The 27,282-nt window shown below is 44.2% G+C and overlaps 1 protein-coding gene and 1 long non-coding RNA gene across 5 annotated transcripts in view; both read right to left on the bottom strand.

Annotated features, from left to right (window-relative positions):
* SENP5 (SUMO specific peptidase 5) overlaps positions 1-16,049 on the bottom strand; it is a 118,761-nt gene extending 102,712 nt beyond the window's left edge. Inside the window, exons 1-9 of one of the 2 annotated variants that reach the window (XM_080409188.1) lie at positions 14,946-16,049; positions 11,436-11,541; positions 11,139-11,286; positions 10,472-10,519; positions 8,402-8,479; positions 5,627-5,764; positions 3,877-3,960; positions 2,430-2,480; positions 1,245-2,338 (exon numbers count right to left, since the gene is read on the bottom strand). In XM_080409188.1, the coding sequence (XP_080265314.1) occupies positions 2,228-2,338; positions 2,430-2,480; positions 3,877-3,960; positions 5,627-5,764; positions 8,402-8,479; positions 10,472-10,519; positions 11,139-11,286; positions 11,436-11,541; positions 14,946-15,903 (1,722 nt within the window). In that variant the 5' untranslated portion in view covers positions 15,904-16,049 and the 3' untranslated portion in view covers positions 1,245-2,227. Of the gene's footprint in view, positions 1-1,244; positions 2,339-2,429; positions 2,481-3,876; positions 3,961-5,626; positions 5,765-8,401; positions 8,480-10,471; positions 10,520-11,138; positions 11,287-11,435; positions 11,542-14,945 lie in introns of those variants that run through there. The other variant, XM_080409187.1, reaches the window with a different exon arrangement.
* Positions 16,050-16,503: 454 nt separating this feature from the next.
* Positions 16,504-27,282, bottom strand: part of LOC308072422 — a 144,851-nt gene continuing 134,072 nt past the window's right edge. For 2 of the 3 annotated variants that reach the window (XR_013931664.1, XR_013931665.1), the window contains one exon: positions 22,839-23,518. This is a non-coding gene — a long non-coding RNA (uncharacterized lncRNA). Of the gene's footprint in view, positions 16,514-22,838; positions 23,519-27,282 lie in introns of those variants that run through there. The other variant, XR_013931663.1, reaches the window with a different exon arrangement.

Raw genomic sequence — 27,282 nt, 5'->3', positions numbered from 1 at the left:
TTTCTGCAGGGAGCCTTGCTTGAGGATACAGCTTCATCTGCACGCATCCAAAGTGGGCACTGCTTTCAGGTCTCCTCCTAGCCACCCAATTCTCCCTCTTCATTCATGCGGGTATACACACTCATGACAAGTTACACTGACGGAGGTGAGAACTCCTCTGCCCACTGGGTTAGTTTCAACCTGGATCACTTCAGCTGGTACCACAGGGCAGCATGAGGATCCGGACCATTCATGTGACACAGCAGTGCACAGAAGACGAGAACAGCAGCAGTGGCTTACATGTTCTACGCTAGCACGTGAGAAACACCATCCCAAGTTTCAATTTTCACGGAAGTCACCCTCCGCGCTGCTCACGGTCATTCGCACCGCGAAGGTGCTGCTGTTTGTATCAGTAACACTTCAGGGAAACACAAACCACGTGCTGTGGGGTGCTGTGCACCATCCGATGGGCAAACGTATGTTTAGCCCATCTGGATCTTAAGGCTCTTTCTGATTGAGTAAGTTCCTTGTTTAAATTACTGAACCAAGTGCTTAAGGCCTTCCTTATCTTGCTAAATTAAGCCAGTCCTTGCCAGCTGCCAACAAGGCGAAGTGGGATCACACAAGGACACTGCAGGACCTTCTGTAGCACAGCACAGCATGCACACGTTTCCACTGCTTGGTCTGACGGCGCTTGGCCCTCCCTCACTTCTCCCTGCTCCGTCCCATAATCTAGGAGGGATCTGCACCTGGTTTAGCTCAAGGCTGAATTAATTTGCAAGACAGGGAAGTCAAAGGGGTTTTCCTTCATCAGAAGTCAGGGCTACTACGGACAGACACAAAGTGAGACTGTGCAACAGATGACGTTTAGCACTGAAAATAGTTTTTCTCTGGGCTTACACTTTCTGCTGTGTTTTTCTGCCAGATAAGGTATTTGCTGGCAGTAAATAGTAGCGGTCCCATACAAGTCTCTTCAAACAAAAGTATCTCTCTTCAGCAAGGAGCACATCACAGTTTACAGACCAAGGCGAAAAAACAAGTGTCTCAAGATCCGCTGCCCTCACTCACCCCTGCCCAGTGGCACCACCACCACCACCATCACAAAGTTCTGAGCTGGACTCCCAGCCTCCCACCCCCTGGAGCAGAATGACATAATCTTGTGGTTTGTACAGCACCCACCACAAGTGCTATTATTTCCGACCAGACCCATCAGTGCTACTGAACGCAAACAAAACTAGGAATGTTTGAGACAATCAAACAGCAGATGCAGCAGAAATGAATTAATTTATATTTGAACAAAGGCAAAAGCCAATGGGAGGTTAAAGACAACAAGCTCAAAGGGAATTCATTTGAAGACAGAGCTGAAGGAGAGAGGCTGAAATGGTACATTTCACTGCATATTGTGGAACTGAAAAACGACTCAAAGCCATCTGAGATTTAAACAGTTATAGCCAAGGAGTTTATCTTAGTATCTAAGCTGTGACTCTTCAGGGCCAGCTTTATAATTCTCCTTAATACACACATCATGGAGACTTCTGCAGCATATAGGAACATACCATCAATCTGAGTGACTGAACACCTCTGTACTTTTTACTATACAGACAAGCTTTATTTGTGCAAAGGCTGCATTTTATCTATAGGGACAGGCTGATAATGACAGCTGGATAAATGTTAACAGAACAATCTTTATTAGCAACTTGAACTATTTAAAAAAGGGGTCTCCACAAATTAAATCTGTAAATGAGTTTACTACCCTAAAAAGTGGTAATTGGGTATTATACAGCCACAACAGGGACAATGGAACTATCAAATAGGTTCTAGCTGTTCTTTTTATGGCATTGATTTTTTTGATACATTCAAAGCATTATTGCATCAGAAAACATATCATGCATCTTTATGTTTCCAGACAAATTCACCTGTGTGTCATTTCTAGCTACATCTCGAAGGTGCACCAAATCTATAGTTTTATGGTTTTAGTTGCATGCTTTGCCTATATGCATGCTGAGATAATAAATATTAAATACAGGAAAGAACATAAGAGAACCAAACTGACATTAGGAATATTTCACGGCAGCTCTGTTATGTTCTGCCAGTTAAAGAGCTTGTCAAAAAACTGAGGTAACAACAGTGGCCACACCACTCAGCTGAGAATCGCTCAAAATTCACGGAACTTTTCAGAAATTCAAGTACACAAACACCAGCTGCAACTTGTCAGAAATGCCAGAGAAATTAGGTTGGCTGCATTTTATTAGTCTATTAGCTGGCGTTCACACAGCTCCTTGTAAATCCTTTTTCTCACTCGGGGCATATCTTCCTGGGAGAACTGAAAAGGCTGGTCTAAGGCGAGGCACTTGCAGTACTGAGGAAAAGGAAAAGGCTTGATTGAAAAAAAAAGATATTTACTATATGAATAATATAGGCCACTGATATTTAAAAAGCGGCACTCTTACCTGGAGCACAAAAACCCCACAGTCACTGTCATTTTTCTGTTGTGGAATGCACTAAAAGGAAAAGAAACAAGAAGAGACATGTTAGATCTTTACTCACCCTTTTATTCTCTAATTCTCCCTTAAAGTCCAAAAGGAGATTCAGCATAACTATCAGTCATCCCGTTCTCAGAACTAGCTGTTCTGCAGCACTAGAAACTGGAGTTGTAATTACTTATTCTGATCCCAACTTTTGCAAGGTGACACTCAACACCTTGTTAGAATAACACCTAACACTTAGAAAAATATATAGCGTAGGACAGAAAACAAATTACAAATCTTTCTTTCAAGTTTATTTTCTTTTAGCGACCTACACAGAACAGCTTCTCAATTAGTTTAAATAAACATTTGTACAGCATTATCTGCTTTACACAGGACCAAACTATATCAGCAAAGCCACGCAGGCCTAGAGGAAGATTACTCTCAGCATCCATGCTACCAGCAGTGGCTTTCCTCTCCCAGCCACACCACAGGGTCTCAAAGAACACGAAGAGTGGCACATCATCAGACAACAGGAGCGCGCAAGGCAGTCTCAAATGATAACTTTCAACCTTCGTTATTTCTTTAAATATGCTCAATTTTGACACATGGAGCTAAAAAGTCCCACTCACTAGTGCTGCTATGTCTCTGGCACTTGAAGAGGAAAAGTAATTATTTTTCTTCAACTCCCAGATCATCTAATTCACAGAATACAGGAGGACAAACTCTGACTGCACAGGGTGTGCAAGAGTGCAGAGAGGAATCATTTCATTATTGTTTCAGCATCTAAAAATAAACCTGCACGAGGAGGGAGCTGTTGGGAGTACGTCTAGTGTGCAATGACCTGTTTTATATCTTTGGAGCCATTATGGGATGGCTACGCAAATCACATATTCCCTCATTTACACTACACAGAAGTTATTTCCTTTTGTTGTTGCCAGACTTTGTTTACTTGTGATCAAATGCAATGTGCCACAAATAGCCCTGGAGACCAAAGCCCTCTCTCCATAGCAAATATAAAATATAGGCAGCTGCAGCATTAGTCTGTTCCCTCCCTCACCAAATCCCATTCATTTGGCATAGCTCAGGACAGTCCTTTCAGGAGAAGCGAAGAAGCTGCGTCTTCAGTTCATTCAGTCCTTGACCTTGTGCCAACATGGGCACCACTACAGGTTTCGCTGCAGGGATATTTAATTGCCTGGAGAACAGGCTTAGATCACCAAGTCACCTGCAGAAAGTACTAAAGACCCGGTAGGAGCTGAATGAGTGACAGAGCTCTAATTCCCAGGTGTAACCACCTTTGTGGCTCCTAGCACCCTCCACGTGGTCAGCATAGAACAATTTACTACTTGTGCAGATATATGGGTTTAGAAACAACCTCCTGAAATCTCTCAGAAATGCAGACTCCAGGGCTTGAAGTGCTGCCATTTACCTTTGTCACAGCAGTCTGCCAACCCTGAAGAAACTCGGGGCGATTCTTCTCTTTTGCTTCAGTCAGCAAATACTTTCGAATGTTCTTTAAAAAAGAAAGGAAAAAAAAAAAGCAACAACATTATTCACCAGCTAAAGAACAGCAGAGAGACACTGACTTCTTTGCTGGTAGCCTTTTGACGAGGACAAATATCAGGTGAGCATTAGGAGCTGAGCTCAGATGCAGAGGTAAAGAAATGAACTCTGGTGGGTACTGTGCCTTCTACCATCCAGGCTCATTTTGGTCTGTCACGGGGAGCTTTAACACCCCTCACCCCCACCACACACTGGTATACGTAGTACTAGACTAGCTGTGGCACTCAGGCACAGAGTCAGAGTGCTCTCAGTCATGCGGAGACACGCGGTGCAGTCTGGCGTGTGTTCTCTCCTGGCTTACCTGGCTGAGACCAAGACCCTTACATTCAATACGATAGCATTTTCCTGCCTGAATCTCAATACAAAATGCTTTGAGTTCTGCAGCTAATCAACAAAGCCCCAGGGAGAGTTTTAGTGACATACAGGAAAAAATAGTCTGACACAAGCGAAGAAAAGGAAGCAAGATAAATGAGCCTATGGTCTTGGGTTAAGCAAATCCTTCTACTTCTCTGTAAACAGGCTGGTGTTTTATAGCACAAGTTAAACACACTCTAGCACACCAACGTTCACCTTAGTGGGTGGATCACACTGGCATTTTGGGTATCAGCTGCCCTTCCTCTAGAAAGGGCAAGAATAAAAGCATCTCATGTTTGTGAGACATTTAAGTGCAAATGCCTTGCCTGGAGCCGGATGGGAGAGGCCACACTGCAAGACTGTAGGGCTGCTGAGAGGGACCCCTGGTTTATGCTGCAAGTTCAGAAGCTGGAGAGCATGAGGTCTCTCGCTCCCAGAACAAACATTAGCTTCATCCTCAACAAATGCCAGCAGGAAACTAGTATCTTCATTCAGAAGTCCTAGCTGGGAACTCTCCTGGGTACAATAATTACTACTCTTCTGTAAGCCAACAACTACACACAGTTAAAAGTAGAGGGCTGCTGCATCAGGCAAGCAATTAGGTTGACAAAATTAGCTTTTGTAAGAGGGTCATTACAATTTGCTAGTCCCAGCAAAAATCTCCTGGCTGCTCTCTATCAGGAAGACCGATAATTTAACGCCAATATTCAGGTTGCAGCTTCAAAAAAGGTTGCTGTTTTATAATCAGAGGTACACACCCCATACCAATGCAGACAGAGGAAAAAGGCAACACGCTGTTAATAGCGCAGTAACACGTAAACCCCAGTGGGCAACACTACAGCATCTTCAGTCCTGTTCTCTCACCCAGGCAACCTTCCCCAAAAAGGACCATAATTTATCATTTCCTACACACGTCTCCCTTAACAGTTGAAAGAATTGCCTTTACTCTCCCCTTCTGGCTAGCCTGCTTCCCTGTGGCACGGGGCTTTGAGCCCCTGCTTTTTGTGGGAGTGACAAGACAGAGCCACAAAGGGTGTGCCAATTACATGGTAGGCTAATTAGACAATAGGCAATCTGACCTCAACTCCCAGCTCTGGTGTGACCCTCAAGTTCTGTGCTTCAGACTCCTCAGCAGGAAAAGCTGATTCTTATTTCATACACGACGGGACGACAGTAGACATACTGCATTTAAAGTTTAAAGCTGAACAGAAAAAGGGGGAGGGAGGTTGTTCAAACTTTGCAGACACAGCTGTAACTCTTACCTCTACGCAAAACTTAAAATGAATGCCTTGGGAATCATAAAATGAAATAATTCGATTGGGGATGTTCACAGTAATGAGGGACCAGTGGACTTCCAGGTGAATAGGAATTAACAAGAGAGTCTTTTTGAACAAGTCCACCTGACAAGAAGAACAATATACGTTAGAGACAATTCCACAGGCAGAACACAGCAAAGCAAAAGATTAATCATATCCAAGTCTCCTCTCTGCCACCCTGTAACTGAAGAATTCTTTCGCCCCTCCACTCTTTCACCACATTCCTTGTGTTTATCTCATATACAACCTATCAGCAGGCACAAAAATAGTTACAGCCCAGAAAGTTGTGAAGTATTGTACAGTACCAGGGTTAGTCACTACTGTATTTGTGGCAAAATCCTGCTCACAGTGCACTTTGACAGAGATGTTAAAGTGGGATTTCTTAAGAAATGATGGTAATACAATAGAGCCTTCATTTGGGTTAGCTATGTATCTTCAGTAATGACACTCCTGCTGTGCGAGCACCACAGATTTCTATCAGAGCTGCATCATGCATGGGTGACAGAAGCAGTTCTGATTACAAACACCCCACAAAACCAGCAAGCTGGTGCAGTTTGACTCCCTCTGCTGTAACACAGGCTCTGTGACTTGTCAGAGGAAACCAAAGAAGGACCGCGTGATGCTTTGGTGAGCAGAGGAAAGGAGGGGTTGAAGGCAGAGCAGATTCATTCTTTCTTGAACTTAACTTCGTAGCAGATGTACTGTGGTCACAGGCAAGCAAAGAAGGGAGAAGGTCTTAAAGTACGGAACAAGTAGAACAGATACAACACCCCTGGCGTCTGTGTGGCAGATGAGCCCTTATGCTTTTGTAAGTCAGCCAAGCCAGGGCCTTTCATGATCTTCCTTCTCCCGGTTCCTCTTGAAATAAGTGTCTAATTGCTGGGGTTTTGGTGGTACAGTCCAGAAAATAAGCAAAAATAGAATACTGAACTAAATGAACTCATCCTGTGGGAAGATTTCTGTACTTTTTTTTTTTGTTTTTAAGTACTGTGCAATTTGAACAGTATATAATTGCTGTGCTACTGGTAAAGGCAGGTGGTTTGTAGGAAAGAAAAGTGAATTTTTTTTGAGTAACAGTGGGAAGCTGAAAACACAAAAAGGTCTGAGCGTACACAGCAGTTACCAGCCTCGCCTCGCTCACAACAGTACTCACTCACAAGCATGGATGATCCCTGCTCCCACCTGCAGCAACTGCTTCCTGACCAGATTACAACACACTCACTACACAACAATCCATCATTCTTGCAGAGAAGCAAAGAGATGTCAGCCAGCAGCAAGCTGAGGCCACAAAGGAAAACTGGAATAAGAAATAAGATAAATGAACTACATCTTCTGTGACGTCCAGCAACAGTAGAACCATGGTAAACTCGAGGGTCTTCATGTGACCCTAGTTGTGGGACTGCTGCAGGCATGCAAACTTCTAGCAGAAGAGTGGATAGAGTCAGCCAAGAACTGGAAGGGTTTTTAGTTAAGACCTGATGTACAGAAAGAATGGTGGCAACCTAGATTCGCTTCACCAAGACAGTGCAGCCAGCTAGCTGACACAACAGTGGATCAGAGCAGGAGTGCCAGTGTGGGCAGATGGGACAGACACAAACAGGAGCTTTGAAAACACGGCAGCTAGGTGCAGAAGAGCATGTCTTAGGCTCCGGCTTCGTATATCCCAGGAAAGCACATTTATAAAGCCTGGTACAATACTCTGATGTGTTTAAAAAGCAGAAACAACTTTGCCTTAATTGCATATTGCAGGACTAAGCAGTCTGCTGAATCCTTCCAACAAACTGCTTAATTCTCATTCTTGGTTTAGAGAGTCTTCAGGAATTTAAATGTCTGAACAACTGTCCTGCTCTCATCTGGTCCCCTCCTCAGCAGCAACAGGAATACAGGTTCTGCTTTCAGAATCTACCTTCACTTCTGGGGTTTTTGCAAAACTTGGGTTGCTGGAGAAAAAGAACTTTTAAAGCATCTGGGAATATTAGGCACCAATATTCAGACTCTTTTAAAAGAGATTTTAATAAATTATACAAATAGATTTTATATTCGGATAATGAGTTCATCTCTAGGATTTCACAGATGTGTGCTATTTAAGTGCTTCTGCAGAAAGATCATATATTCAAACACGGTCCTTGATTAGTCTTGCCTCATCTCCCACATTAGAAAGGACAAATGTTCAAGGGGGGGGGGGGTGGGGTGGAAAGCACACTGTTCTTTGTATTAGCTACACCTCAGGAAATATCACAAGCCATAATCTGGTATGGGTTCTGGAAAGCAAGGTGAAGTCTGCTCTTGCCATGTTAACAACAGTTTGGCTTATTGGTCTCTAATTTCTGCTTTCTAGTACCTGTATGTGTTACTCAGGAGTAACAATTTGATTTTATCACACAATCCCAGGTTAAGCTAAAAGGTGCTCTACCATAGATCAGCATACCTGGTCCTGTCAGGAGCACCGAGAGACATTTTTTGCAGATAAATTAATGGCTTGCATGAATGTACACAGGAGACAACCTACCACTAAAGATTAAGCCATTCAAAGTACATTTTCACAACATAATCATACTAACTTGACTAGTGCCATCCTACACCTTTTATTAACCTCTCCCCACTTTGTATCATTCCTTTGCAAACCCATCCTTTGCAGATACCTCCTAACCCAGTTTCAAGTTAGTGATTCAACCCAGCCCCAAAGAACAAGAGCACTGATGACACAGAGTTAAAAGATACCTTTTTAGTCCATCGTTTTACCCCATTATATCCTTTGGTTACGAGCTGTCTATGAAAAAAGCTGTTAAAGAAATGAACCTAAAAAAAGAGAGAGAGGAGGAATGAGCACAGAAATCTTCATGCAGAGTCATTCCCCTTCCCCCAGGATAATTTATACAAAACAACTTGTAATAAGGCAATATTTAATGCAGGTTTAGAAACAGAACCCAGTAGGGACAAACAGAGGCTTTGCCAACCTAAACTATTGCTGTTCTTCAGCAAGCAAATAAAGCAAGCCTTATTTCCCTATAATATATGATGTAAGCCACTGCAGCATTTATATTTACGCTTCTGTACCTCTGGGCATATCATGTTTAATTTTTGCTGGGGACAGACTTGGGAGAAAAACACCAGGATAAGGTGTTATGAGGTTTTGTTCTGCTTTACAGGTGATTTTTTGCTGGGGACAGACTTGGGAGAAAAACACCAGGATAAGGCGTTATGAGGTTTTGTTCTTCTTTACAGGGATTAAAGAACATTGGACTGGCAAAGTGAGGGTGGTGGAGAAGGGAGTAACTTCTGGTTTTACTTGCTGGCAGCTCTGAGACTCAAAACCCAATATTATTAAAACAGTTATGAGATTTAATCCAACAACACACTCATTTGTATTCAACTACTATGACCAGCTCCAGACAAAAAACAATATTCTGCTGTTTAAAAGCATTTTTAAGTTATACCACATCCATTTTATAACTAAAAACCTACATCTATGGCAAAAAAGTAGGCTCGTGTTAAAAAAAAAAAATAATTATCTAGCTCCAGGTTAACACTATTATTCCCTGTGCTTAGCTTCTTGCAATTACAGGAACAGATTAACACAAATGGAAATCTGCAACAGCTGTTTTTAATAATTCTGCTAGTGTAGAGGTGGTAGAAGGCTCGAGTTATTACTTAAAAAAAAGTTAGAAAATTCAGCATCTGAAAACACAGTCTAACACCCATTAGCTATGCCAACAGACTTCAAAACCACATTCTGAGGTACCAGCACAAAATCTCCCATGAGGATTTCAATTATGCACTATGAAGAAAAAGCAGACACAAGCAAACAGATACAATCTCCAATACCACAACCCTAGCACACGCTTGGGAAGTACAGAGAATACTAATGAAGAATCACCATCACCACCAATCAAAGCAACAACGTTCTTTCTTCTGAGCTTGAAGATTTTAAGAGTTACATTATGCAGAGCTCATCTAAGAATGGCTTTGCTTGCTTCTTCCTTTGTGGTCTCACCTGAAAATCATTCAGCTCTACTAGTAAACAGATGGCTTTTTATAATTGCCACTGCTGCAAATTTAGTCACAGAATGGGGGTGGGATGGGGGATGTTTTCTTTTTTTTTTTTTTTTTTTTTTTGCCTTTTTTTTTTTTTCCCCCAAACTGCCACCAACAGACACTGCTGTTGGAAAGCTGTAACCATTCTGTTGAGGATGCACAAACCAAATTGCCCTGCAGAGTCAGTTCTGCCAAGGAACCAAGCAGCTCTGCATCAATTCCTATTCACCAGGCAGGCAAGCTGGCAGTTTGAGCTGTTAGGGCCCCCAGAGCTATGACGTGGGCAGGTGGGTCAGTGCAAGCAGCACATGTGCATGGTTCAAATGCTACCATTCACGATTTGTCATCTCAGCAGAAATCCATCTTAACCAAAAATTTCAGCTGAAACATCAGACTGGTGAGCAAGGGCATGGATAAAAAAAACTTTAGAAGCAGGTATGCTGGGGACAGAAACCTCTAGGAGAGAAAGGATGGGCAAAACCAGGGCATCTGTCTTCTACAGGTACATCAGTAACATCAGGCTACCACAGAGACCACCTGCAGAGCTAATTCAATAAGTTCCTGAAACAAGAGCAACAGCACTGAAAACTGCACAGGAAAGGAAGAAAATTTGACAGCAGATAGCAACAAATTATAATGAAACCACTCAGAACATCCCTGAGCTAAATCTCGAATCTGTACCTGAAATATTCAATGTTTCACCCTTCCCTCTCAATCTCTCATTAGGTACATTTGCATAATAACAAAAACCCTCACCTTGTCAGGGACTGCATCCATTACGAGTTCACCATACATGTTAATTATCTGTAAGAGTTAGTAAATATTTGAATATGTACAGAGCAATTTTGTAACCCCCAAATTCACAAGTTCCCATAAAACGTAGGACCTTTCACACTTGAAGCAGCAATAAGGAGGTGAGCAATTATAGCAACACTTTGCCGTAGTCTGAAGGACGAGCACTCCAGAACTAACAGTGGTCAGCCCGCAGAGAGACTAACTGGCTGCTTGAGGTCTGCCTCAATCTGAAATGCAGTTTAATTCAATTTAAGACTACTGGTGCATGCCCTGGGCACTGCAGCCGCCTTGGTTTTTTGGCTGTGGGCCAGTCTGCTGCTTCACTCTGCTGTTCTTGTGATCTGTTCAAGCTTGGGGATGGGGCAAGATGTTAAAACCTACGTGGGTAGCCACTATTTTCCCAGAACAGTGAAACATCATTTCTTCAAAAGGTAACAGTTTAGTTGTGACACCTCTCATCTTCCAGACTTGTAACTGCTATTATTGTGCCTATTGTAAAAGCTGCTCACCATTTCTCAAGTGCAAAGTAAGGATAGTCCACCTGTAACGCAGCAGAAGGTGAACAACTGATACCCTCACGCGGGCTAAAAAGGGGTAAGGAAGCACATAAACACCAAGCATCTCTGACCTGGTCATTCAGCCAGTTCTGGCCTTCCAGTGTTGCTAAATCATCCATATCTAGCATGTGCTTATTATAGAAGACCCGGAAATCGCAAGTAGAGGTTTTTGGATGTTTTTCCCGATACTTCATGATTTCCCTGGTGATAAAAGGTTTTCTAAAACAGGATTGAAAAAGTAGAAAAAATAATAAGTCAGGGTCATGTCAAATGGACTTCTGTTCTGCTAGGTGTTAGATGTGGAGCATGCAGTAGCAATACAAGCAATTTGTCCTTTACAAAGTCTAGAATTTGATACTGCTACACACCTATGGGAGAAATCTTCATTGAAGACTTCTTTTAATCTTCCCATGACATCTTTTTCACAGAGTGGTACTAAACTGCCATACTTCTTCATAACTTCATCTAGGAATCCTTTAAATACACCAGAAAAATGAAAGTGCAAACATATAAAAAACCTTCAGAGTTCACTAGTCCGATAAAGCAGTCACCGCTTCGAAGTACGAGCAGCAATCATTCTGCACCCAACCAACACATAACACCACACACGGCAAGTATATATTTAAGAAAAATAAAGCTCAAATTGGCAACATTAAATAAAAACGGGGGCAGGGGAAGGAGGACAAAAATAAAAAAGCAGGAATCTGATCACTCAGCTTCACAGGAAAAGATCAGACTCCATTCTTGCAATATACACACATCTCTACATCAAACTAATTATACCAGTGCTAAAGAATCCACCCCCCTCCCTATTTCAATTAACATCTTAAGTAATTTTTACTGCAACATGAAAAGCCATCAGTTTCTGCAACAGTTTTCATTGAAAACTCAGTATCTTGTCCTTACGGTATGCAGAATTACTCTCCTCAAATGTAAGCAGCCTTGGTTGGCAGAGCGTTTGCAGTCTGTTCAGCTCCTCTGCTGTTACCATTGCAAACAGAAAAGACACCAGACACTTGGCAAGTTTAACTAATTCACCCGTGTATCCTAGGGATGGCACTTAAGGTGACACAGACAGCCATGCCAGCCTGCCACTGCCTGAGAAAGCATTGGGCAACCCTAACACCAGAAACAAAGATATTAACTAGGAAATAATGAAGGGATGAATGCTGGAGGAAATAAAAAACCTAGGAAATAAGTTTTCTTTTTTTTCCTCAGACATAAGACTGGAACACTGGAGACATAAATCCCACCCAAGCATCCAAAACCTTTCAAGAATGAAAGAGAATGGCAAACAAGATTTCAACACCTGCTAGTGAATAAGAAAAAAAAAAAATCCACCAAGTTGTCCAGCTTTCTGAAAATGAATTTTCAAATGCAGCAGATAACACATCTTCTGTGTACAGAAAGCTGGATCTGAGAGTAGAGTTTAGAGAAATCGCACTATCCCAAACTCCAGGATTCTTCTCAGGCCAGGGTGCGATGGCAGAGCGCACCACTGGACACCGCAGTGTACATTCAGCTCTCTGCTTACTAAGGCTTTAGCAATATTTCCTGGAAACTTCCAAAGATCAGGATGGGAAGAAGCAAGATGAGAGAAACATCTGACAGAGAAAAAGTGCCAGAAGAACAGCAGTAAGTAAAAACTAAAAAGGGACAGAGACCCAGAACAAAGCAGAAAGAGCCAAGAAAGCAGTGAAGATACAGCAAGAAGTACACCCAGATGTGTGACAGAAGGAAGGGAGGACTGAAAAGTGAGATCAGACAACAAGGAAGCATTCTTCACAGGAAGATAACCTTCCTCGCAACTCTGCCACACACTTGCCTAACGACTTTTATCCTTACATCTTAGTACACTGTGACAGGGAGAACACTTCTCACTCTGGCTAGAAGTCTAGATAGATGATGCATGGGGCTTACAAGTGTACGTTATTCTCTTCTAATATATATGTGAATTTTAAAAGGTTTTTACACATACACACAAAGGGACTATTCTTGTAGTTACAACCAACCGCAGCAGAGCTCCAGGAGACCTCTAGCTAGACTCTGACCTCACTTACACTGGTGTAACTGAGTAACTCAAGGAGGAAAATACAAAGTTCAGACCTGATGCAAGATACCCATCACAAACAGGATTTACCATGGAGCTCTGTTTGATACGTCAGAGCGCATCAGAATGCACTAAATGCTGCAGCCCATTAACCTTGGAGCTCAGCTGCTGCAGAGAAACTCAAAACCCAAGACCACCTCTAACATTCATATCTCCTTCACACATCTACCCTAGGAACTCTTGCCAGGCTAGCAGTACCTTTTAGGGTGCAGTTAATTATTATTTTTATACATTTATAAAAGAGACACGAACTCCTGCACACAGTTACACCAAAATTAGAACTCCTTTTTTACAGCTTTTCAGCTGAGATCAGCATGAATGTGTATGTAGTGTAGACTTGGCTTCAGTCCTCGGACAGGAACCCTCAACTCCGAAGAAAATGGCAACTGGTCTCACCTACTTTCATGCAGAAGCTGGGTAAGAACTCTCTTAAAATCGTCAAGTGTGCAAAAGTTCAATGCATTTGCTGTCTGCCTTTTCCATTTTATTTATTTTCAGTTATTCAGGCCTCCCATGAAAAAGAACATGACTGCCTATCAGACCACAAAATTTTAACCTTTGCCACTCTGATACAGTCTTGGTTCTTGACCGTTAGAGAAGGACTACATCCCTTTTTCTGCTGGACAAACTAAAAATCCATTGCAGAAGTGGTCTGTTCACTGTGATACCAATTTCTCACATAGTGCCTGGTCCTTGCTGGCTCACATAAAGCCACAGAGAAACACATCTCACACTAAATTGCAGATATGGATGGGGAAAGCTAAATCATGTTTTCAGGTCCCATGTCTCCTTCTTTGCTTTTTGCTTTAGAGAATCAATAGCAAAACTGAAGGGCAAAAAAGCAGGCAGAGAAATCGGAGCATCTTAAACTTCAGACAATCCCTTTAACACTAGTTGGCACCGGCTTCAGGTTTATGGGCACCTATGAAGCCAATTTCTCCAAAGGAAGACTTCAGTTATCAGAACACCACTGAACTCAAACATTATATTAATGGTACTAGGTAGCACAATGTGTTATTTTACTGCTCCTATGTGTACAGCATGCTACTATACATAAATAAGACACCAATTACTATTTTTACTATGTTCCTCTTTAGAGAGGCTATCAAATACTGCATGCTCAGCACCGAGTAAAAAAATCCCAAAGACTTTTTGTTGAACCTTTAAGACTAGTCTTGCCTTTTTTAAAAAATACTGTCTAGTAAGATTCATTAAGCCTACTTTATGAAAAATTGCAGAGAAAATTAAGTGACAATGAGCAATATTTGGCTATTAAAACCTGAGATCGATTAAGTGATTTAGTTTCTGTCTAAGACAGAGGAAGAGAAGAGAGGATAAGGCTGGAAGGAAGTATTAGAACACTAAGGATTTTCAAAAACCAATTAAGAGAAATATTTGTCAAACATTTAAAAAATTGGAAGTTTTAACCCCATATCATCTTCTGAAACCAGATGACAAAAGACATTTCAAATGTCTATCAACATTTTCCACAAAAATTCCCATTACATTTTTTTCCCTAAAACAAGAGCAGCAGAGGCACCATGCAACTATTCCTCAAAATAGCTTGTCAGATAAGCATTGATTTGTCCTTCTTTCATGCAGCTCCCCTCTCTGCAGCCTCATTTCATTAAGTGTTTTGCTAAGCAATGTTTATAATTCACAGTAAGAAACCATTTTAATAAAGGAATTAACGCAACATGTAAACTGCACGATACACCCAGCAGTTTTCAGGAACTCCTGGAAGCCCTAAGATATATAAAAGGTATACCACAAAGCCATGTTGCCAACTGCTCATCAGCCACCCGGGAAGCTTTCTGACTGTCCCTTTTGCCTCCCTTCTGCATTTCTGATTTCAGTCTTGTGCTTTCTGGTGAAGGCTCCTCAAGAGGACTTTTGCAGTAAGGGTGATCCAGTAACTTTGCACTAAAAATGTCCAGATTTAAGGAGCCCTCTACTTCCATTTGGCTAGAGCTGTCCTCATTTTGTGCCATCTCCATGGATAAAGGTCCATTTTCAAAATTATCACTGACATTGGAATCCTGCAAGGAGGACTGCAACAGTACGATTCCATCTATACCCATAACCTCATTAGATCCTGCATCATCTTGACCTGAAACAGGAATTTCCTTTCCTGTCACGGAGATGAAAATGTCAGAGCCATGATCCTCTGCCAGAGCCCTGTTGGTCTCCACCTGGTGCAAGGTCTCTGCCTTCGGAGAAGCTCTAGCATGCAGTTCTGGCAGGGCAGCATCCACACGGCCATCCTGCCCTCCGGATTCTGGCTCCTCAGAACGTGGCTCAGCACACGGTAACACATCCTGTGCGTAGCAGATCTCAGATGCATGTATTTTGTTCTCCTCACCTAAAGATTTGGGTGTAATATTGTTCATATCTGATAAGCTGTACTGGTTCCAAAGACAGCTACTTTTAGATTTCCAGTAGGAAAGCCAATTACACAATCCACTTTCAAAATCTGGCTGAAGCGTCTCTTGATGGTCCCTTGTAACTTTCTGCACCCACCTTGGCTTGATTTTTCTCAATTTGCAGGTTTTGCTTCTTGCTTGAAGTTCCAGGGATTTTATAATTCTATACCGAAACCTAACCATAGAAAGTTTCTTATGCATCATAAAGATAGATCTCTTTTTTACAGTATGATGGTTAAATTTGTAGCTCTTTATAGTTGTCAAGGGGCCACAAGTTCCATTCCACTCCCTTTGCAACAGCATTTCCTTTTATAGTTGTTTAAAACTACTAGGACTGTGTTGCCCTCATCATTATTGCTCTCCTCCCCGCTATAAACAAAACCACCTTTCTTTACAGGTAAGGCAGCACCATCCGGCGTACCACATGAGATATAATAGATATTGCCAGAGATGCTACTAATAGCCAATTTCAAATTCTTCATTCAAAGGATCTTCACTCTGAAAAGATTCATTGTTGAGTTTTCTTACTTTCCCAGATGGACTTGCGCCTTTGCGATAGGGACAGGATCTTTTTGCTCTCAGTAGTTTTGTAAGGAAAACTATGTTTCAACAGTAGGTTTTTGATATGTTTCTGCATTTAGAGGCGCATCAGGAGCCCACCTGCTTTGGAGCTCAAGTGCCTTCCTTCCGCCCTGCTGCCTTCTGTAGTTTGTTGTGATTTAAGCTCACAATCAGGTGAACACTCTGTCTTTTCTTCTTAGCTAGGAAAAATTGCTTTTGGAAGCAGTATTCCCCAGGCTGCCCAAATCCAGTGGTCCATCTTCTAGACTGGGCCAGCAACTGACTTCTTTTCCAAAGCAAGTATCTTCTATGGTTTTTCATTTTTCTGATGCATTATGATCTTGAAAAACAGCTGAAAGAATAAGGGAAATTAATTCAGCGTTATCTGGACTGTAACATAATAGCAAAACACTAAGGCACATTCCTCAGGCAACATGCCTATCTAAAATTCCACTCGTCCTCCAAACACAATCCCATGTTCCCTAGGACATTCTCACTTGCACCAAGAGGAAAAAGAAGCAATAGTTGCAATGGCTCAGTTCATAAACAGGCTTTTCTCATTTACCTTCCCCTGAGGTAAAGCAGCGAACAGGTAATCCCCACCCAGCCCACGCTCCCTGTATATAATTTCTGACTCTCTATCTAGCCCAAGGATAAATGTCTCTCGATATCCATGTTGTAGAGCAAGCACAGTTAACTAGCTTGCACCAAAAGGCTTTTGAAAAACAAAACTCTGAAGCCCAAGTTAGTCAACAAGTGTCTGCAGATACCCGATTCCACCAGCAAGCCATGTACACCATGTACAAAGTGAACGCTTATTCTTGTGCAATAAATATTGGGAGGCACTCTGGGGACACTTCACACACACAAATTTTTCCCTTAAAGGAACAGCACTGCACATACCACCACAGAAATTTTGATTCTCTGATTAGATAAAGAATGACACAGCGTACTCTGTGAAGTGGGTCCTCTGTATTTGCAGTAACAGCTCACTCCGTATGACACTACCACCACCATGAGCTTCTATAACCAGTGTTTATCTTTGCATTAACAAAGCAGTGTCAATACAAGACAACAGTTACCTTAAAAATCCCTTTCCCCACTAAAAACCTGCATCTCAAAGTGTGCAATAAGGATAGATTTAAGTCTACACAGAAGTGTAAAGCCTGCACGGTAGTATCTATTCATCTTAACTACGTAAGATAGAAGAATCCAAAGGCAGAAGAATCCAGAAAACACAAGGGGAAGGCATCAGATGCACACACAACATAGGATGTTTCATGCAAATTGTTCCAGTCTCACCAAGTACATCAATCACGTCCTGTATTTTACAACAGTCTGCATTTTCTTAAATTCAGAAATGGACTTTCCCCCTCCTCTATCCAACTGATTCTGACTTACAGACTTATAACAAATTTTCCCTTAGCCACATCTGTCCCAAGCATTACATGTAGACATCACCTAGCTGAAAATAAAGGAGCCTATAAATGGAAATATAAAGTTAGCAATTGGACTTTAAAGGCAAATACGAATGCTAGGCACCTGCAGAAACAGATATTTCAAGTCTGACTTAAGAAGCTCTTCTGCATTTTTCACTTACTCATCTTGGATGTAAACAGCAGGTCGCTTTGTGTGTGTGCAGGAATTGGAGGGGAGTAGAAACGCAGAGATGATGAAAAATATCATTTAGCACTCTGGTAAGATATTGCCACCATACAGAAAACAGTTCACTACCCACAACCTGGAAAGGAACCCTGCTACCTCCACACAGAGACGTGCAAGACAGTACAGCTTAACCGTATAAGCACTGCAATAGGATCTAGCTCTTTTGTAACCCTCTACTAGTCAGCATACAACTTAGTTACTATCAAAATCAGGACGTAACATCTCATCATGCCAATTTTCTCATATTTGCTCTTCTAGGACTCGCATTTCTCTGCACTAGATAGTTTATGCCGGCTTTTATGCTACAAACTGTTCATGTCTGTCTATTGTGCACCGTACCTACAAAACGGTCCCTGAGCGGCCCCAGTAAACATCAGCCAAACCACAGTATTGCTAGGACAGCTTATTCCAGCTACACTTCCATCCAAGTAGACAAAAACCAAGCCAGCAAAAGCACAGCATTTTCAACAGAGCCACATATACAAAAGGCTTCTGCCAACAAAGCGAGTCTTGAGTGCACTGAGAGCGCACAGCACGTGAAGGTTTCGCTGCTGCTCAGTCTCAGCAATATGTGCCCAGCACCTGTGCAACATACCTGCCAGTTTTGAAGAACATTCCTGAATGATTTGGAGTCACCACTTTTCTCCTTGCTCTCTCACAGCAAAGTCCAACAAGAAGCATCCCTTCACGGGCACTACCTCAGATGTGGAAGGCAGCTGAGTGACCACTGGTTTTCTGAAAAGCCATGGATTACACAGGAGCTGAAGCGCCTACAGCTACCATCATTTCACCCATAGTAAACTGAACTAATGATCACAGTGGGAAAAATACTGAACTAGATTCTAGCAAAGATTAAGTCTTGACAACAAAAAGAACCTGAGGCAAACTTGAATTGAGAGGCAGGAGTGGTGCCACAGTTTCAATGCAATCAATTGCAACAGCAATTGAAATAGCTCATTTGCTCATTAGTATCATGAAATCCAGCTTCTTAAACTGCAAGAAGGAAAGATCTTAGGAAAGCTATTCTACCCACCTGTTCTGCTTCATTTTTAACTTAGATCATTAAAAAATGCTTCACACTGTAACTTATAGGATTTAAAAATACTTCACATTTGTCTGTGATGCACGCACCAATTTCTCCACATTGAAAGTTTTTTTTCTGTACAAAAAAAGTTTCTCCTTAAAACGGGAAGAAAATCTGACTCCAAGCCATTGAATCAGAGTAAACCCTTCCTGTCCTCCCCTCTGCCTTTTCAAATATAATCAATTTTGAGTCTGGATCCCTTTAAAGCAAAGGCCTCCAAGGAGCAGTTAATCCCAGTCCTAAGAGCTGAAAGAGTTCACTTTTCTAATAGCAGTATTACTTAAAGAGTGACAAAAGATAATCCATACGCAAATATTTAATTAAAGGTGCTGCTTGAAGAACTTATTTTCCCATCAGTGCTACAAGAGTATTACTGGTTTTACTTGGCAACATAAATCAGCAAGGCAAATGGACTGCTTAAAAGTACACTGCTAGAAAAGGAACTGAAGTGAACAAGTAAGACCAAAAAATAAAGCAAGCATCACCCAGAGTTTAAGAACCTGAAGAGAAAGTCACATCTTCATCCCATACACTGACACAGATGAAAAAACTCTGAAGTTGAGGAACTTGCACCATTCAAAGTGTAATTTGGCTAGTATAAGCCATACCTCCATGGCACAGGGATGCTGCCAAGATCACACCAGCAAAATCTTAAAAACCCAGGAAAGCCCAAGATGTGTACCTCCCGAAGACCATAAGTGAAAGTTTACTGTCATTAGTCCTCAACCCTTCTGCTGCATTTGACATACCATCTGCAAATGATTCAATACTGAAAGGCACAATCTCTTTTGCACCGACAAAGACAAACCCAAACTGTTACAGCTCTGTACTAATGGCAGGTTCTAGTAATAGATCTGCTTTGTACCCTAAGCTTTTAGAAACATACTTGGGAGCCGCTCAGTTTTCAGAACAGAGACTTACCCCAAGAGCTCTGGTAAGTTACAAGCAAGTGTCACTTTATATCAACTTGACATAAAGCTCACCTAAAATTCACCTAACACCTACACAAGAGGAACAGAGGAATGCGAGGCCCTTGATCCTTTACCAAGTACCACATTCAGTGCAGATACATGCTGTATTTCCCTTAGAGCAATTAGCAGCTCACTCCGTTTGCAACTTACATGGTTGCAGCTTCTGTCACCTTCAGTGAAATGAAGTACTGGAAAAGACACTACGCGTTCTCATCTTCCACCAATTTTAAGCCTGTTACAGTTTAACCACTAATTAGTCCTTGGCAGTGCTATTTATTTTTGGCATGTTCAGAGAGCCCAGGTTTTAACTAAAAGCACAGAAATGGGAAAGGCAGTCCCAACGGACTGCTGCTGACAGGACCCTAACAAAAGGCTTCCATCTGACACCTCAGGCCTCAGACCACAGAAACCTTTTGTCCACCCATGCACAGAACAAACCCACAGCACTGCAGCTACTTCATACTTAGATCACCACAAGTTATCTAGGGCTGCATCCGGGTGGTCACATGCAGCTGGTGAGTAATTCAAACACAGCTCACTTGCTAACTCTTTGGTGGTTGTTTTTTCTCCCAGACTGCCCAGATTTTAACGCTGCAATTCAAAACATAAAATAAGCTTGTTTTGAAGACCAACAGTAACATAAATAAGCAAACAGCCTTGGAAGCGTGGCCTTGTGCAGGCACGAGGAATTCATGCACAACACGCTGCCATGGGAGGCAGCGACTCTGTCAACACCCAGGAGTCCAGCCTTTCCCCACGGAGATCTGGGGCAGGCTCTCTCAAAGACAGAGGATAAGCAAGAAGGAGAAAGCAGGCCTGAGGTTAGAGAGCTGGGATATGCTGTGCAAGAAGATGCCCGCCCTCCCTCCCTCCCCCAAGCGGAATCCAAAATTGGAAAGAGAGAGAGGAAGCTGTGGAAGGGTGTCTCTCTTCAAACGACCGCATAGCCAGAACTAAGCTGATAAGGTCAGGAAGTCTGAAATTATTCAAATTAGCACATGCAGAAGTAATGTGGGTTCACAGAACTGCAAACTATCTTCTCTCTGCTTTCTTCTCTGACCTGCCCAGCACAGTTCTCCCAATTGTTAACCAAAAATTTTGTCCCAGAGGTGAAACAAGCCCGGGGGAAATCCACTTTGACAAAACATAACGTATTAACACAAGACCATACAGAAATGGCCAAAGTCCAAAGTTAACAACACATGGGAACACAGTGGGGCATGCAGCTGATGACCTCAGTCATCACACTGCAAGGTTTAAACTCTTAGTTACTTTGGTCTCTTCCCTTCTCTCAACTAGTGCTTTCGGGAACCAACCCACAATCTCACCCAGTTGGCTACGCATTTGCTAAATTTATTTCTGGCAAGATGATTATAATTTACTGACAGAAACGTCCTCCTTTAGGCTAAAGTAGATTAGTGGAGATATGTATATCCGATAAGATAGCGTTTAAGAGAAATGCTGTCACAAATCACAGTGATGAAAGAGAAAAAATTCTAGACTGAAAATCCCCAAGTTACTTTTGTACAAGTAAGGCATAAGGACACAATTTTTAATCTTCAGACTTCAGATTGATTTTAATGAAGAATCGCTCAAGCTTTGTCCCCTCCTTCCTGAATATGTCTGCAAGGCAGAAGCATGCAAGTCGCTGAAACTATAGTCTATCAGACTTGCTCTCCAAGCCCTGTGAAGGGAACAGAAACTGGAATTGCAGTCGAGGTCCTTACACGTATCTGGGATCAAGGGTCTCTCTTAAGTTTTCTAAAGGCCTTCCTTCAGAAACGGTGAATTTTCACAAGTATTAAACACATACTCCTGCAGCTCTGAAAAAAGATGACTTCTCTACTTGTGTTAGCAACACACATAAATAAGCACAGGTGAGCCTATTACCAAAGGCAATCCACTTCTCTTCTGAGCTAGAAGTCTGGGCTACAACAAGTTTAGCACGGAGACGGCTGCAGGGAGAGCATGTTAGTTAAACCCAGTCCTCAGCCGAGGAAGACGGCTGTGCTGCTGCTGCCCCGGGGTTCAGCACCCACCTGCGACAGCCACCCCTGCTGCGTGCCCAGGCCCTGCCTCACCAGTGCAGCCCAGTTTGGGAGGGCAACCAGCACAGGAGCAGGTGAGCTCTCTGCTAAAAGCAAAGAGGCTGGGGGCCTCTGTGACCAAAGGCAGCTTGGGGACAGAGAAGTGGGGCTGAGAGCTCGAAGACGGAAAAAAACACCTCTTGGAACCACTGGAAATCCCCTTCTATGGCTGCTCACCGCCACCAGCGCCCCGGCTCTCCCAGCCTTGCAGTTCCTGCAGGGCCTGCCCGTGGCCCTCGGAGGGACTGACACCGAAGGGCCCCGCACCGCCCCAGGACGGTGCCCGGGCTCCCTGCTCCCGCCGGCTCGGGCCAGCCCTGTGCCAGCGCCGGGAGCCCGGCGGCCGCGCCTCCCGGCAGCGCGGGCGGGCAGGCCGGGGGCAGGCCGGGGGCAGGCCGGGGCCAGGCCTGCAGAGCGGCCCGGGAGGCGGCCCGCGGCCTCCGTCCGCCCGCGCTCACCGGTGACCGCCCCCTGGCCCCGCGGCCCCGGCCCCGCTGCTCTCCAGCCACCAGGGACGGGGCGAGCCCGAGCGGCACAAGGCCGAGCGCCCCGCCGGCAGCTCCGGGCGGGCGCCGCCGCCCGCTCCCCCGGCCCGCACGGCGGGACCGGCCCTGGGCCGCTCGCCGGGCCGCGCTACCCCGCACTCGCGTGGCCGAGCCACGCGGCCGCCGCCCCGCACCGTACCGGCCCGCCGCCCCCCGCCTCACCTCCGCCCGGCTGCTCCCGGCCACCGCCAGGGCCGCGCTCCGCCCCCCCCGCCGCACGCCGGTCCCGAGCGCGCTGCGCCGGCGCGTCAGCCCTGCGACGGGGCGGGGGGCAGCGGCCGGCGGGGCACCGCGCCTGCGCCCACGGAGCCGGGCAGGGCCGGGCCGGGCCAAGCAGGCCCTGCCCCGCCGGGCTCCCCTCCTGCCCTTCCGGAGGCCCGAGCAAAGGCGGCGCGGGCCTTGCTGGGGCCCTCGTCCCTCGGCTGAGGGTGACCCTGCTCGGCGCGGGCCGGCCTGTTAACGCCGAACCCGGCGATTTAAAACACCCCGTTAATTTGTGTCTCGCTATGTGGAGGTGCTCCTGAAACACGCGGACTGTGCAATGCCGTGGCGGCTCGGGCCCCGGGCGGCTGGCAGGGCCGCTGGCCCCGGGCCGGGCCGCGGGCAGGGCTGGCGCCTCACGGCGCTGCGTTCCGCGGTCGGGCGAACGCCCCTGCCCCGCGGCCTGGAGCCTGGGGAAGGAGACGCCGGCCAGTGCTCACTGCTGCCATGTGTTGTGCACAGCCACCATGAAAATGGGAAGCGCTCCAAAACCGCCGCACTTTTGTTGCTGGGTGGAGAAAGGTTACGCTTCCTCTCCGGGCTGGGCAGCCCCTGTGAGGAGAAGCGAAAGGAATTTCTCCAAATAAAAAAAAGTCAGTGAAGCAGGGAAGATTGGGAGACCGCCACGATACATCATTTTTGCTACGGCTCTGCGCGAGGTGAACTGCTTTGTGATCACGCAGTACCCATTATGCCGTGCATTCCTTCAGGAATTACAGTATCCAGGCCACGGGCTGTGAAATGCTGTAACAAAGAAACAATAAAAAAAAAGGGATAGAGAAGACAATGGGGTGATGCAACAAACAAAAAGGCAAAGTCCATGCCAAACTGAGAGTTGCTGGCTTTTATTTGTTTGTTTGAAAAAACTCCAGCCCAGCTCTCTCGTTAAATACAGTGCTTTCCTAAGCAACCGTTTGTTCTTCCTGTACAGTAAATCCAGCCAAAGATGGGCTAAGCAGTTTCAGAGCAACAGGATGAGTCCTCTGGCCTTTATGAAACACACAGTAAACAGGGTGCACAAGGCAATGCTCAGGCCATGAAGTTAAAACAGGAATATAATAAATGGAAAGAGGATTCCTCCCCCCGTCCATCAGGGCTGCAGTGCTCTCTGGCTCTCTGCATGTAGCACTCAAACCATGGCCTGACCCAGGCAATCATTAGTACAGTCTACGCCAGGCACTTGAGACACGTAAATGGGAACCCAGGTTCGTGAGACCCTCTTAAAAAAAAAGTTATGATTTGACTTTTTAAATGTGGGGGTTTATAAGCCGCCTGGTTTTGCCTGTGAGGATCAGCCTTATCGCACGTTCCTGCTTCCTGTCTGTCCACCAGGGCTAGTAGCAGATCTTTAAAAACTGGAAGCTGAGATTCTCAGATGACTAAAATGCCTGTAAACACTGAGGCTTTATGGAATGCATGAAAGACACGAGACTTGTGAAAATTAATAAATAAATAAATAAAGGCATGCATGCCAGACTTGGCAACGCTGACAGAAAGGACTGAATACCAACTGCATTACTGTAACATTTTTGTGGCCAAACTTGCAGCCCCAATGTTTTAATGATGGCAGCCTTTAGTGCATTTAACAGAAGCCTGGATTTGATTCTTTCAGAATAAAGGGCTTTTGAATGCTCTGTAAAGCAGTTTCCTGACTTCACTGATCGCTCACACAAACACCAGAACCAAATATCCTACATCTTGAGCAACAATCCCGTTAATTTGGACAGCAGTGAGCTTGTACAGGAAGCAGTTGCTGGAAGAGGACACGTAGCATGAGCTGAACCAGTTGGCTGCTCTGTATCTCATGTCGCCAAGCAAGAACAGGGCCAAGGTAAATCTCCATATAACCATGTTTTATTTGGAGGCTGCTAACAGCCAGTCTGAATTCACGAAAGAATGTGAATAGCCACATCAGGAAATTCAGGAAAAGATTGTTCAAACTGGCAGGGTTTAAGAAGGAAAATTAAAATTGTTCTTTGTTGTCCCTGCCTATTTTTCCACTTCTGAATAGGAATAAAGTTAAGGACCACTCCAAAGAGCTTGTACATTCCTTCACATAGCTCCAAGTTGTGATGTAGAGACTACACTGGCAGAAATATCTGTACATCTCAGCACATACTTGTCAATAAATACATCGAAAGGATTGCAACAAAGTAAAAAAAGTTTTTAAAAAGGTACATTCACAGCAGGCGAACTCTAAGCTGAATGCAACTATAGACAATGGAGTGTGGCTCTTTGGCCCGTGCTTCAGGAAGTCTGAAGTTTCTCCAGGCCATAAGTAACTTCATGAGGTTAATCCCTCTATAGCACAGCAATACAAGGGGTGAGAAGGAAGCATTAATGCAACAGAGATATCCCAGACTCCCCTGTGAGGAAACATCCCCATTGCCCCTGTACTTCTGCCCCTGCCCAGTTACTGAAGAGAATCTTGATCAGTCAGAGCAGCTCTGCCTCTGCTGCTGACCTCCCCACGGCCACCCCACAGACCCACATTCTACTCATGATGTTGGTGCCTCCACCCCTGCTTGCTCACTTTGTCCTCCCATGCAAGGACAAACACACAGCACCTCCTGAAAAGAAGATCACTTCAGCGTATCTCAGAGGTGAATATTCTAAAGTTTAAACATTGGCTTCTATCTTACAGTTAACAAAAAGTGGCATTTCTTCTTCTCTTGAATTCAATGGACTCGGTAAAAATTAAGCCTTATATCGCCACAGCCTTGTAAATAGGCACAAACCTCATTGAGAGGTTGCCAATTTTCCAGCTGCTCATCTCACTAGAAATCAGTTAGCCCAAAGCAAGGGCTGGCAATGTAATATATGCAGCAAACTCCAAACTGGATCTGCAAAGTGGCCTGATTAAAAAAAAAAACACAAACACCTCACAATGTTTTAAAAGCAGACTTCTCATAGCTTGTTTAGAGTGTGCTCCATGGCCTGCACAAATCATCCAAAGCAACTTCTGGCAAAGGTGGGGATGAGGGCACCTCTGACATTTCCATCACCGCAGGGTGAGGTTTCCAGTTTCTCCTCTATGATTATAACCCAATTATATAAATACAGGCAGAGCTTTTAAAATACAAAACCACTGCTACTTCCACATTTACTCAGCTGCATTTAACATATCTGTACTTTCATAATTACAACACTGACAATGATTTCAGAGGGAAGGCTAATTTTCTTGAGGGAGAGAGGATGCTTAGTGATTGAGGATGATGTGTATTAACATCAACATTCTGCCCCACCACAACTCCTAGAGTGAACCTCCCTGCATCTGGCATTTCAGGGCACTGCTCCACCCTACAGTGGCCACCAACACTTGCTGGTTGGAGGCTGTTACCATTCTAGCCCAGGCTGCAGGGCACAAAATACTTCAGTTCCTTGTCCACTTTGCAGCAAATCAGAATAGCTTGGACCACCCTCACCGGTGGCTTTAAGTGAAGCTACTCAGCATTGTGCTGAAGGATGAAGAGCCACACAGGCTGTCAGCTCTGCTGTGGCACTGATGGCTGCCCTCAAACAGCTGGGAGCCATGAAGTCCCAGGTGATTCTTGCTGCTTGCAAAATAATCAAGTCTCTTGAGTGCTTCTCACATCTCACTCTACAGGACACGGACAGGGCTGTTTACCTGCCCTGCAGCCACGTTTTGAAAACAAGCAGATTGAAGTCAACTGGCCCCAGATATAACCGTAAAAGGGACTGAAGAAGTCAAAGAAAGGCACCCCTAACACAGCATGTAGCTTTGGACTTGGATAGTCCATAATTGTGCCGTACGTCTGCACAGACCAGAGCTCACTGAGACCACATAAAGGCTATATTTAAATTAGCTATTCCAGGTACCACAGGCAGCATCATCATGATACCAATACAGTGCAGGCTGCAGAGCCCACTTGAGAAACAAAGAAAATATCCAGGTGATTACAGTCTGCTGCACTCTGTAGCTCACCAGGGCTGCTACTCAGCTAGGTAATTTGAAGATAGTTCTAGGTACAATCCTACATGTTTATTTAGGCAGTGAAACCAGCTGGGGAAGTTTCTTGCCTCCAGCCATTCTCACTCACTCTTGTATCTCCCTTCCACTGTCCCTTCAGATGTACCGCTACTAATATCCGTGAAGCTTACTGGAAACTGAATGCTTGCATTTATCCACATGGGGAAAAAATAAATAAAAAGAAGCAATACCCAACAGTTTTTCTCTGGCATTGCACAGGGACCACTGGAGGCAGAGGCAGACTGAAGCAGTCAGGGCTGGAAGGGTAGGCAGGAATCCAGTGAGCCACCAGAAAAAATGTTTATGGAGCCATGGTCTTAGAATAGGCATGCCCCGTCACTGCTCTTGTAGTGAACAACAACACTTACACATGCATAAAAGACGCTAGTCCAAATGGTGTTACAGAAAGGATAAATACAGCCTCTTCTCTTCCAGCCAACTGCCAATATTCTTCATTAAAACATGTTGGTTCTGTTCTCTCTAACAGTGACACACTGGGGGCAAGATCTGGAAGAAA

This window comes from Falco punctatus (genome assembly GCF_963210335.1).
Source record: "Falco punctatus genome assembly, chromosome: 13".
In the NCBI taxonomy this organism is placed as follows: domain Eukaryota; kingdom Metazoa; phylum Chordata; class Aves; order Falconiformes; family Falconidae; genus Falco; species Falco punctatus.
This window is presented reverse-complemented; position numbering and strand designations above follow the sequence as displayed.